This window comes from Anguilla rostrata, chromosome 14, assembly GCF_018555375.3.
Source record: "Anguilla rostrata isolate EN2019 chromosome 14, ASM1855537v3, whole genome shotgun sequence".
Taxonomy (NCBI): Eukaryota; Metazoa; Chordata; class Actinopteri; order Anguilliformes; family Anguillidae; genus Anguilla; species Anguilla rostrata.
In genome coordinates, this window is record NC_057946.1 from 12,329,382 (window position 1) to 12,342,829 (window position 13,448).

General features: G+C 51.9%; 1 protein-coding gene and 1 long non-coding RNA gene across 8 annotated transcripts in view; one reads left to right on the forward strand and one right to left on the reverse strand.

The window, feature by feature from the left end:
- LOC135239529 (uncharacterized) overlaps positions 1 to 13,448 on the reverse strand; it is a 181,458-nt gene that overhangs the window by 74,704 nt on the left and 93,306 nt on the right. The gene's annotated exons all lie outside the window — the stretch shown is intronic.
- mef2ca (myocyte enhancer factor 2ca) overlaps positions 1 to 13,448 on the forward strand; it is a 72,420-nt gene that overhangs the window by 49,343 nt on the left and 9,629 nt on the right. For all 7 annotated transcript variants that reach the window (XM_064307522.1, XM_064307526.1, XM_064307525.1 and 4 more), the window contains 3 exons: positions 5,897 to 6,040; positions 8,126 to 8,312; positions 9,818 to 9,865. In XM_064307522.1, coding sequence (XP_064163592.1) covers positions 5,897 to 6,040; positions 8,126 to 8,312; positions 9,818 to 9,865 — 379 coding nt within the window. The remainder of the gene's footprint in view (positions 1 to 5,896; positions 6,041 to 8,125; positions 8,313 to 9,817; positions 9,866 to 13,448) is intronic.

The window sequence follows — 13,448 nt, forward strand, 5'->3', positions numbered from 1 at the left end:
AGACACACAAACACACACACACACACACACACACACACACACACTTTCAACAGCACTCTAGTTGTTGGGAATCGTACATGATGTTCTCGAAGCCCTGTGGAAAATTTGGAATAATGGATCATTGAATCTATTTTTGCCCTGGTGCGCGGGGGAATCCCGTCCCGGCCCCCGGCCCCACGGCCCCGCGCCCCCCCAGCCCCCCCCACCCCCCTCCCCCCCCCGGCCCCCTTGGTGAGCGTGGACAGGGCGTGGACACAGACGCTCTGTCCCGAGAGGACAAACGCCCCGCCATTGTTGCACGGGGCCCCCGGGCTGCTTCCTGACGTGCCGCCCGTGATAAGGGCCAGCGAGACAAAGGCCGATAAGTGACGGAGAGGGGACCCGAAAGAGGCGGGCCGCCCGCCCCCCCCACCCCCCCCACCCCCTCCCTGTTTTTCCTGTGCGTCACGCCTCCTCTGGTGACTGCGAACGATCGGGGTCACAAGTGCCTTGATTATCCAGCCGCACTGAGTGCCTTTTGTGTCCCGCTTCTGGATCGCTAACAATCCCACATGAATAACCACTCTGTCTTTTTCCACTGGAGATCGGGGAAAATATGAAGGAGAGTAAGAAAGAGAAGAAGGATAAAAAGGTGAAGAAGAAACTGGAAGCGTGCTGCTATATAATGCGTTTAAAGCTGACAGTCTGCATTGTCACATCGTATTCGTTTCAAATCCAACGGGCTGGAGTTCAGAGGCAAAACAACAATAATTGTGTCGCTGTACAAATACTTATGTACAGACTGTACTGTGTGTATTTATTTACGTAAAAGCTGGTGAGATGTGCAATAGCAGCACTGCACCATGGCTCAGTTTATTTCTGTTTAGTTTGCTCCAGTTATTTATTTTCTATTTCATAGAAATCTCCTCTCTCTGTTACAGTCGTCTCGCTTCTCTATCCTGAGTGAATTACAGAGCTCGACCCCTCGGCCATCCTGTCCACGGGTCTTTGTCAAGCGGATTAAACGGACTCGCTACAGCGCGCCGCGAAGTATTACATATCCAAGGCTCTCTGTTTTCTATTTGGCTCAGCCCGTGCGATCCGCAGACAACTGTAATCGCGTATTTAGCGGCGAGAAACACAGCCGCTCGACTCGGGCCCCGCTAATAACACGTTGGGCTCTCTGATCTCTTATTATAGCGCGCAGAAGGCGAATTACGCTTTTCCGAGCGCTGCCCAGCTGCGTTTTCGGAGGCCGCTGGGCCGAGGCCAGGGTCCGTCACCGCGGAGGCAGCGCGGTCCCCCGCCCCTCTCCCTCCCCCGCCGCCCCCCCCACCCCCCCCCCCCCTCGGGCGCGCCTGCAAGCGGGGAGCCGGCACGTCCCGAGCCGGCCAGGAGCCGCGCCCGGTAAAATGGCGGCGCTCCTTCTTCCCCTCCCATCTGCTTCTGATGAACTTCCAGGCCGCCCCTTGTCCGCGCTCTGATGTTCGGCCGCCGCTTCGCGGCCTTGGTGGCGGCGGGCTCTGATTCGCTCCCGTCTTCTTCTGCTCTTTTTCCCCTCCCTGTGCTCTGAATTGTAAATCTGGGGGAAGCTTTTTTTGTTGTTTGATTTATCATTACTCTCTCATGGAGACAGCGAGCAGAAGTGTGTTTTGGTGACTTGTTGGGACGTGTGCAGAGATAGATTGAGCGTGTTTATGTGGTTAGGGGGTAGGGGGTTTTATGTGGGGGGGGTGGTTGCCTGTACAGCGAGCAGCATTATGTCATGTCGGCCTCTCCGGATCGCCTCGAAACAGCGCTCGACGCGCGAGAGAAAGCCGAGCTCCTGGAAGGAGGAAAACGCGGTGGAATTTCTTGGAACCCGACCGAATTTAAATCCCCCTGTCCTGCTGTTTATTTCAAACTCATTAGTTGTTTCTTCCAGATTGTAAACACGATTAGCGATAAGCTCCGCCGTTGCTAAAATGCTAATCTAATGGTTTTTTTGGACCGAAGCGCCGGGGTTTTCTCCCTCTCAGCGCGGCACAAAAAGCATTGCAATCAGTGCTAATGAGCCTGTTATTTCCCAGGGCTGCCTCGCGCAGCTCGAGTGTACTCTTGAGTTCAGCGCGCACGCGGCGTGAAGCTGGACCAGGCCTGGTGTGCGGCGGTCCAGTGTAGAGAACAGCTCTACGGCAGGGGTGGCCAGCCCAGGGCCCAGGGAGCTGCACCAGGGTCTGCTGGGTTTTTGTTTTCATTTTAAATACAACAACCACTTTAGACCCAGGTGTGGGAGTTAGCCGTGTAATCGACTGCTTTTAATTGATCAATTAAGTGCAGAGTAACAACAAAAACCAGCAGACCCTGCAGCTCTCCATGACCTGGGTTGGCCACCTGTGCACTAAAGCCTGTGAGGTGGCCAGGCGTAACATGTACTGGGTGAGAATTAAGTCTGCCTTCGAAAATCACACTGAAGTATTTTACATTTACGTAAATATTTTTGCCATTCAGCAGATGCTTATTCAGGGCAAATTACACAGCTACCATAGTTCATGCCTCCTCTTGTACCAGCACAAGGCCTTTCTGAAAAACAACTTCTTTCACAGGGCTCCTGTGCCAGCTAACTAGCCAACCACAGGCCACCTTGGGAAAGACCTAAACATCCTAGCGCGGGATATGAGGAGGACAAGGTGGATATCATTTAAAGGCCTCCAAAACACTGGACCAAGGCCGTTGGGTCCTTTTCAGTCAGGCCTCTGAGAGAGAGCTGTGAGCTCACAGGGCGTGGCTGGGTTGCCCTGCGTTACGGGGGTCCTGAGGCGTCTCTCAGAAGGGAGGTGGGGAAAGTGGGTCTGGGGGGGGGGGGGAGCCTCACAAGCCGTAATGTCAGCAGAAGTGGGTCACGGTCGTGTGAAAGCGCGGTTTGGGGCCGCGGTCCTGCCCTAGGGGTGCGCAGAGTGGGAGGGGCCATGACGGGGAAAGGAGTGGAGCGCACTCCATGCCTCCCTGACACCAGGGGCACTCCTCTGAGAGGCAGCGGGGTCTGGGCTTGGGCCCCGGCCACGCCCCCCCCCACCCAACTTGGGTGCGGGAGAGCCGAGTCAGCGGCCCGCCGCGAAACGCCGTTTGCCCCATCTTCGAAACAACCCGCACCATAAAACCTCACACACACGCACACACACACAGCACGCCGCAGATCTCCTGCTGAAGGTTACGGTGCTGAGCGTATGTAGGACAGCGAGTCTGCGTTCCGCGTGGCACGGAGAAGTAAGCTGACGGGCCGGGCCAAGAGGGAGAGTGATGAAGAAGTAGTTTAATTAGGAGCAAGCCTCTGAAGGGGCTCTGGAGGGGGGGGGGGCGGGGGGCGGGTGGTTGTAGTGGGCGGAGCCGGCGAGGTTGGAGTTTCCCCCCCTTCCCTCTCTCCGCTGCTTGGAAGCACCTCCAGCGCAGCCCGAACTTCACCACACGTCTGTTAGAGCTCGTCATCTGTAACAGTCGTGGAGAATTCACCTTGAAAAGATGCCCCACTAAGTTGTCAGCGGCAGACAGTAGCGTTCTGTTTCCACGTTCCCGGATATCGTCCCGTGTTCTCTTCACGAGTAAATGTTTTGCCTTTTTTGTTTGTTTTTGCGAGAGGCATTCTCCGAAGGCATTATGTGCATTTGATTCTGCCTTTTGACAAGAAACATGTACACATAAAATACACTACCCATGGTGCACGTTTTCAGCACGCGCTATTTTTTTTGAATCCTCTCATGGAGTGTCCGCTGGTATTTCAGATCTGGAACTTTTGAGGACAGCCGCCTTCCCCGTGGTATTACCGTGAAGTTGTTCAGATTCCACCCAGAGGGAATTGGAAAACGAAGGGAAATTGGTTTGTGGCTCAGCTACACCACTCTGATAGGGCATTTAGAATTCCGCACCGACTCCTCGACTGCCGATGCCGAAACCGCTCAACAGCGCCCCCAGGGGGCGAGATGCCGGAATGGCTTTCTGAGCACCGGCGTGTCACAGATGGCTGGAGGCAGGGGCCAGGCTCGTGGACGGACTCGGGCCGACCCCTGAGGAGAGAGAGAGAGAGAGAGAGAGAGAGAGAAAGAGAGAGAGCCTTCTATGGCCATTGCCCGGCACCCTGGCCTGCGATTGGCCGCAGCCCTGCGCCAGGCCATCCGGGAGGGGGGGGTGGGGGTGGGGGTGCGGCGACAGGTGCAGGCCCCGCTGACAGGTGCGGGCGTCTCGAATGAGTGGAATCGCTGCGGGCCGCTCGCCGGGGCCGCAAAGTGCTGATCGCTGGCAGAACGCTAAGCCAAGCCGCATGATTCGCTGTCACTCGACGCTCGCACTTTCCACTCCCAACGCGGCACTCAGTGACCGTATCCCAACCCCCCCAACCTTCCTGGGAGCACGGGTCCACAGTTCCTGTCAGTGAACATCCTGAGCTCACGGTCGGTGGGCCCTCTGGCAGGACTCATGCTAGGCTAATGTAGCCCCAGAGCCACAGAGCGGTGCTTTATCTGTCCGTTATATGACTGGCCACTTGTCACCACGCCTCCTAGGTCAGCAGTCATTTTTGCATTTTATTTGCCATTTTTGACAAAAAGACTTGAATTCTTTTTGTAGTTTTATGATAAACTTCCATTGTGAATTATTACCATCAACAAACGATGGTTAAAAAAACAAATATGGAAAATGATATGTGTGTTAGCAAAACATTGATCTGTTCTACAGTTACAAAATTTGACCTTCAAATTGTCAGACCAGTGAAATAAGTTGAAATCAGTGGAATGCACTGCTCACTCACCCCTGTATTTTGTCAGCGTTAAGAGTACGAGGTCTCCAAGCGCGGAGTCGCTAACCGGGCCTTTTTTCTTTTTATTCCTTTTGTGATCACATGAGCGGCGGCTCCAAAGCAGGGCTAATTGCTGCCGTCTGACGCAGCGCCGCACATGAAAGGCGCGTGGGCCCTGTGAAGCGGCGGCCGCTCGCGCAGTCGCGGGGCCCGTGACGCTGCCTCGCATTAAACCCCCCCTTACTGCAGTCAGCCAGTCTGCCGGCGAGGGCTTTGATGAGACGGGGCCTAGCCGCACGCCCCGCCCCGCCCCCCCCCCCCTTTCATCCGCCTCGGAGACTAAGACAAAACGCTCCTCGCCGCCGCCGCCGCGTCACCCACGGCGACCCCGGACCCCGAGCGCCAAACGAGGGGGCGCGTCAGAAAGACGGGCGGAGGTGCGGAGAGGAAGGGGCGGGGCCGCGCGCCCGTCTCGGCGTGAATGAGGCGCGCGCGACGCGGGCAGGAAGGCCCGAGGCGACTGGTTTCTGCCTGAATGTGGCCATCAGGTGGCTAAAGAGGAAACTGTCCCCCGCGCGCAGACCAGAGGCTGGGGTGGAACCGTCAGGCCAGATTTGTGAAATGTGCCAGGAAACGTGAATCATTTCGCTTTAGGTTTCTTTTTTAATGCACCTTTACTGTCACAGCTTAAGCTCGTTAACCGTTATGTGAATCATTCCTGAGGGTATTATTCCACAAAAAAACACAGAAAACAATCTCTAGACACAGTGCAGGCAGCAGTGTGAAATTTTAAGACACTAAATCCTTTCGGAGTTGTCAACAACAAGCTATTGTTAGCTATCAAAACACTGAACTTGTATGCCTGTATGTATGTATGTACTGTATGTACGGATGTATTAAATAGTAAATAACTAAATAAACGAAATAATAAACTAAAATAATACATAACTTATGCAACATAAATTTTTTTTTGTAGTATTTTGTCATACAGCAGGATATGACATTGATCATTTCAGATTTTGTTTGAGGGTACAACAGCAGTACCTTGCTTGTGAATCAAACCCGCAACCTCTGGGTTTCCAAACCAGTTCCCCTTATGCTGCACCGGAATTTCACCGTTGAACAGCCTTGCGCCCCCTTCCTTCCCAGACTCTGCGCAAGAAGGGCTTAAACGGCTGCGACAGCCCCGACATCGACGCCGAAGACTCGGTCTGCCACAGCCCGGACTCCGAGGACAAGTACCGCAAGATCAACGAGGACATCGACCTCATGATCAGCAGACAGAGGCTGTGCGTAAGTACCCCCGACCTCTGTCACAGTCCCCTTTCCTCTTCCACTTACAGCCTGTCTCGCCGTCTGCTTGCGCGTTTTCTCCGGAAACCTGGCAACCAATTGAGCAAGAGATTCTTTTTTTTTTAAATGTGCATGCCTTGTTCATCCACGTAGGTGAGACTAACGAAGATCCTTTGTAACAAAGTTTCATCAACCGAGGCCAAATCCTTTTCTTTTCAGATGTCGGAAAGTCTGAAGTGAGTTTTATCACAATTTGTTGAGCAACGTACGCATGCTACGCATGAAAATTTAATTTTCGGCTTAAACAAATATAATTTTATATTGATCTTGTCAGTGTTTTGAAAAATAAATATTTAGACAGCAGGTTGCATTTCAGTCAGAAGCGGGATGCACACGGAAACACGGAAATAGCCAGTGACGTACTTGGTAATGACAGTGGTCCTGAAAGGGCTGTCATTTTGGGGAGGGGGGGGCAGTTTTGTGGTCACCGCGGCTACCGAGCGCAAGCGTGGCGTATTCCAGCGATGGGCCCAAACAGGAAGGATGGCACGTTAAAATGACAGCCTAGTGCTCGGGGCCCCCGCGCTCTCTCTGGGGTGGGGCGGGCCCGTGCCCGGTCCGCCTGCCCCCTCCACCCACCCAGCCGCAGGACGGGGGCGGCGGGGCGGGGAGGGGAGGGCCGGAACGACGGAGGCTACGAAAAGGGAGAGCCTGCCAGGCGGTAATTAAAGAGCGGGACGCAGTGCAGCAGAAACCAACTCCAGTGGGCTGCCATTGAGAGAGGAAAAGAAAAGGGAGGAGAAAAAAAGGAGAGCGGAGAGAAAGGAGGGGAGCGGACGCTAAGCCGCTAGCGCTGAGGTCTTCGCTGCTGTTCCCGAAGAATAATATTTATGCAGCTAAAGGAAAGAGCAGAGAGAGCCCTGGCCTTGTAAAGAGGTCAGATCCGATTTCTAATGGACGTTCCTATAGAAGGGTTCTTATATGACTCACAGCAGCAATAGGGCACATGGCAGCAATTACGAGGCTATATGCACTTCCCAAAGACAACAGCGCGAGGGGACAGCTTCCAGGGCACGAGCAGCCAGTCAACAGGACAGCGACCCTGTCGGGGAGGAGTAGGGCGGTGAGACCGAGACCGTTCTCCTCGAGGTCCTCGCCTGCCCTTTGATAATTGCTTGATTGACACTGCCCCAGAAGCACAGAAACATCTAGAAAGGCAAACCGGCGTCTCTCTCTTTGTGTGAAAAAGAGGAGGGAGGGGGGAAAAAAAACAAGAATCATGCGGCGTCCTCGAGAAGTACAGGAGACCTGTTTCTGAAAGGGTCTTGAAAGAGGCACGGTTGATTATGAAGTAGCACGCCATACCCACTTATCGAGGGCACGTCTTTGTCAGAATTAGAAAGCGGCGTTCGCAGCACGAGCGGCACGCGCTTCAGAGCGTGCCTCACCTCAAATTGGGTCAGGCGCGGGTGCGAGGCGGCAGGTTGGGTAACGAAGGCGGGAGAAGAGCAGAGAGCGGAGAGAGGCGGAGGCGTGCGCTAATCTGATTTCAGAGACACATCGCAGCAAGGTGGCCTTGGCAGGACGGGGCGACACCCCCCCCCCCTCACACACCCCTACCCCAAGGAAGGACTTGTCCAGACTTGTTTAATGATTATTGGGGTATTTCAGTCACCTGGGCCGCGAGAGAGGGGGGCGTGGAACGCTGTCTCAACACCGGGCCGAAAAGTGCTGAGAGCAAGGACGTCTCCGTCTCCGAAAAATCAAGCGAGCAGCTATCTAGGCGTCACCTGCTCCCCTGCCCCCTCAGGGAACCAATCACATGATCCAAGAGTATAAAAAAAATGTCATACACACATACGCACATGCACGCATATCCCAGTATGCAGCAGTAGACGTGGAGTAGTTTCTAAATAAAAATTCTGTGTAAAATAAAATCTCTCAAATGAACAGTCCTCATCCACCTCATGTCCAAGGGAGATGCAAACATTTTTTTAAACCATTTTTTTTTAGACATCTGAGGTGAACTGGAGGTCCCCGCCCTAGTCCCTGACGTGCCTGTGATTCCTCTCTCTCCCCCCGCAGGCTATCCCCCCCTCTAACTACGACATGCCAGTGTCCATCCCTACCAGCAACCCCAACAGCCTGATCTACAGCCACCCGGGCGGATCCCTGGGCAACCACAACCTTCTGCCATTGGCCCACCCCTCCCTCCAGCGGAACAGCATGTCCCCAGGGATCACGCATCGCCCACCTAGTGCAGGAAACGCAGGTACAGCTCGCCCGCAACTGGCCCCTCTCTCAGCATGGTCGATAGTACACACTGTGCTGGTTACAGACACCTAACAAGGACCCTCTCAGCCAGACACGCAACTAATCACCAGAGTAGCCTATCAACCATGTTCAGGTGATGGTAAGCATGTAAGGATCTTTGAAGTTGAGAACAGACCATTCAGCCAATCTTGCTCCTCTAGCTGAGAGTGTAGTACTGTTCCATGCCTGGTGTTGAACACAGGGTTTTTGCTGTTGCTACACATATTGGCAGTCTACTCCGCACATTAACAGCTCTGTGTGAAAGGACACTGATATCAGTACAAAATTATTATCAGTCTGGAATTACAGAAGAAATGAGGATATTATCTGTTGAAACCCTTCTCATGTTCGCTTAAAGCAATCTTCATATATCTTGACTGCACTCAGCATATTTGTTGATAAAAGAAACATTAAAGCATACATTTTTTTTGGCTGGACCGCAACAGCGGGGCCAGTCCTACAAACGCGAATGTCTGTGACTGAGTGCGTGACTGAGTGAGTGAGTGATGAAGTTATACCATTGGTCGGCCGGATCACGTGTGTTAGGTCCAGCCATATACTAGGTTTTAACCTGGTCTTGTTGTTCTCAGTGTCATCTCTGATCAAGTTTTCATGATTTGAGATCTGTCGTTTAACCGCTGATAAAATTTCCACCAGCGTCCGTCAAAAGAATGCCTCATGAACCAGGAAGATATACCTTTCCTCTTCCTGGGGAGTTCTGGCCTCCGATCTTTAAACAGACAGGACATTTTCTATATACATTTACACACCCATCGCTGTGTAAATGTATATAGCTTACAGTTTTGTGGCTTAATATTTTATTAAAAGGAAGTCTGAGCAGATGAAGATTTAGCATAGCACATTATGTGCAGACATTTTGCTCTCTCCGTATATATATATAGAGTAAGAGCGTTTATGGTGGCATATCTGTGGGCAGTGTAATCCTCCAGTCGGTTTGTTATTATTGTCTAAAAGCTCTATTTTGTCCTCTGGTCAGCTGCCGGCTGCCCGCAGTGTGAGCCCTGTGATTATCCTTGGCTTCCTCATACAATTTGCTTCATATTACAGGCGCATAACTAAATATGATTTTTGGCCGAGCTGGAGATGCCTAAACCGCACGGGCTCCCGACGTTTAAAAATATGGCGTTTTTCTTGGACGCCGGCGTGGGCTCACCGAAGCCGTTTCTAGCGCGCGCGGTCGGTGGATATGGGTAAACCTGAAGGGTCTTTTTTTTTTTTTTCTCCTTCCCCCTCCGTCCGTCCGTCTCACACGCGCAGGCATGATATGTCCCCGGAGTTGGGGGAGTGGGGAGGGGGGCAGAGAGAGCACTTGTTAATGACTGAAATTACTCGGTCTGACCTGTCGTTCACAGAGGGGATTGTGGGAGAGGAAGCGGGAACGAGGGCCAATAAGTCTTTCCCTAATCATTTCCTGCTTCTTCTTTTTTTCTCGTTTAATCCTAGGTGGCCTCATAAGTTCCGACCTCACCACCAGTGCAGGCACCAGTGCTGGTAAGAACTGATGTGTATTTTCTGTACATTTGTTGTTTCAGCACACATGTTCCCCCCCCCCACTTCATTAAAATGCATTAAGAGGCACGTCTTTACTCAGTGACCCGACTTCCCCTCTAAATATTTGCTCAGAGTGCGGCTTTAGGATATCCTGACGAATGGTTTCAGGTTAGGAAGTCAAAACATTAACAGTCTGAAACAGGTTTATATTTCTCATTTTGACTGAGGCACCACTCTAGTTAGCCTGCTGACCCTTATACATGTATATTAATTAATTGCATCATTATATCTATTAAGACTACATTTGTAGTATAACTATAAATCACACTGTAAGATGTGTACCCCAGTGAAACTTGCTGAATGACATTACCAGTACCTTGATATAATTATTTAAGATTTTCATTTTTTTATCTGAATTCCTATATTTTCCTATATACTCTCCCTTCATAAGTGATTTATTACTACAGTAGGTTTGTACAAAAGCAAATGAACCACGGTCGGTCACCATGCCATGTTGTTGCCCGGGAGATTTTTCTAGGCTGTTTGCTATTGGCCGTGACGGATGTATGAAAGGGTTGGATTTAGGGTTGGCATGGAGTGTGGCTCTTCACGTGGTGCCCTCTGTCACTGCCTCAGACAAAAGTAGAGTTTCTCTGCCATGCGTGCTGCCGGCAACGCGCTGCAGATCTCGCATTAAATGCATCCTTTGTTGCTTCGGCGGGGAACAGAGCCACACTGTGTCATTCTACACTGGAAAAAAGACATGGAATTGGCCATACACTTATGTGTCCCATTCAACTCATTGTTCAACGGCCATTTAAGAAGAGGCAGTATGAATATTCGCTTTTTTTAGACAAGCCCCTATTTTAGGATTAGATTCCCACTGTGGCTTGTAAATTGCTGTCCAAAAAAAAAAAACAAAACAGAGAAGGCTAGATTTTACAGAAACATGTCTGAGCCAATCCATTTTATCACAGTAACACAGCACACATATCAAACTCTGGTTTTCGAAGCTTTTTTTGCTAGTCCTTCATGCCCGTTTCCGCCATTCAGAGCTCGCAGATGCTGGCAAAGCTTGCGCCAGTGGCGAAGCCAACGATCGATGTCTGAATACAACGTCACGCGTCACTGCGACCGTGTCACGCTCCCAGGATTACAGGGGCACTGCATGCGCTGCGCGACGCACGGCGAAGGTCACTTCAGTGGAGTCACCCAGGTTCGAGGAGCAAGCTTTAATTTTAATTACATGGCGCCAGCTATTGTTTTGGCAGCATTCGCTTCATGACTGGTTGCGAAAGCAACTTACACTTTAATATGGGTGTCGAGCCCGCATAAATAAATAAGGTTTAGCCGGACACCAGCAATTACACGGGTCTGTTTGATGTTGGCCTTCCCAAGCGTTCCACCTGAGTCTGCAGTTGAGACTGCCCTGGGTGGCATTAGGGAGATGGCACAAGTGGCTCCACATGCATCACACTCACCCCTCACGTCCCCGAGACTCTTACTGTCCATAGTATCCTGGGGTCAGTGTCCATGCGAGACGATACAGGACCACACTCGAGCACAGATCACCAAACGGTGGTGGATGTTCACCAACCGCACGCTTCTGAGAACTTAACACCTTTGCATTTCCAGGTGTAAATACATCGGTACTGATGGTGACATCTCAGTCACTCGGTGATTGTTCCCTTTCCAGTTCTTATTTAATTTTATTCTTACACAATGTTCACAAGGAATATCCCTGGCCTTTATTAGCATTCAACACATGTCAATGGAGCGGTCTTTTTTTTTTTAGGTTTCGGTTTTTTGGTTTCTGTATGTTTTAAATCACCCTGGCTGATGGTGACTGATACAGACTGAGAGTGTGGAGACGGCTCCAGACAGTCACACGTTTGGCCCTGATGGTGGCCCGTCCTGACCTGCGACTCCAGGCGTGCTGCCTGGAGATGGTGGTGCATGTGCTCGGTGTCACACCTAATTACACTGAAGGGACGAGCTGGGGGAGGGGCGAGAGGTCTTCCATCTTTTCCGTGGCAGCAGTCGTGTGCCCTAAATCATCCTCTCCCAAGCTCTCGCTGGAGAAAATCTGACTGATGGGGAGCTGCGGCCTTGATTTATGGCCACCATCGCAGGGAGAGCCGTCAGGAGGAAGCCCTCTCGAGTCTCTGGAAGGCCTTCCCCTCTCCTTTTACGGCCATTGTGGCTCAATGTCAGCAACTACGAAACACCCAGGTTCCTCTCCATAGCAGACAGCCAATTCAAAGGGCCCCTCTGCGCTCCGAAAAGAGCAAAGGGGCGGCAACCATTTTGTGCCGTCTGCGAGACTCCTCGTCGCACTGATCCTCCCTGGTGCCTGCATCAGTGCTATGTGCCACCTGCTGTGGCATTTGGTGACTTCTGAGCTGAAACCCTAGTGTGCCTGTTCAGGCTCTGGGACCAGGCCTATCCAGAACTGTTAAAGAGTCAACAGGAAAGGGAATAGTGCTTAAATAGTGCTCCATTCAGAGCCGGTGACTACCTCCCACCACATCTGTGTGTTCACGTCCCTGTAAACATTTTTAATGTTTCTAATTGCCCTTTCTAATTGCTGCCACGGTTGCTGTTGCATCTCAGTACACTTATAGACGGTTGCTCAATATCCTGCTTAACCCAACTGTGCGCATTGCATATATACATGTGTGTGCATGTGTGTTGGTATAAACAAAAGCTGTTTCAGAAGGCTGTGCAGAAGCACTGCCAAAGGCAAATTTCAGTATCTTGTATGCCATTTATTTACTTCCCGAGTACAAAGCCGTACTGTTTCCAAACCCAGGGTGTTCATTGCTCTTTGGAGCCCAACTGATCTGACCCATAACGCGGCGGCCATTGAGGGTGAGGAGAAGAGGGTGCCGTGGCAGAGGCCGCGCTTCCAATTAGCAGACGGGCGGCAGGCTGCGCGCGGCTCTTCCGCTCAGCGGGAGCTCAGCTCCTTTGTTTTCCGCGCTCCACCCCTGCCCTGGCACATTCCGACCCCAGGCCCAGCGTTAGGTGCCACTCACAGCTGGTTCTCCGGGAGCACGGAGTACCTGAGTGCACGCCGCTGTGCGGAAAGGTGCGCCAAGACCTCTGGTGTCCATGGAAACGCGGGTTTTAATAGGAGACGGCAGAATATGTACTCTGAGTGAAATGTGCCGGGCAGTGCTAGCTCTCCAGGAGTGAGCTGAGCAGAGACCAGTCAGCAAGGCTAATTCAGACCAGCCTCCCTGCCTACAGCGCTCCATCTCTCTCTCTCTCCCCCTCTCTCCCTCCCTCTCTCTCTCAAGCTCATTCCAGCCTCCAGCCCACCTGTCAAGCGTGTAGAGGCAGTGGGTGCAGTGTTTTTTTGCATTAGTTTTAATGAAGCTTAATGAAGAATGCAGAACAGTATCAGAGAAAAATGGCTAGGGCACATTGTTAACACTGAGAACATGACCTGTCTGTCTAGCTCCCCCACCTGTGAAGCACACCTGCTGTATGTTGGGTCTGCATCAGAAGACAAGCGTGAGAAAACGAGCGAATCTGCACTCCTTAATTAAGACGGCGTGGGCCTTGAGGTGGTTTCCAT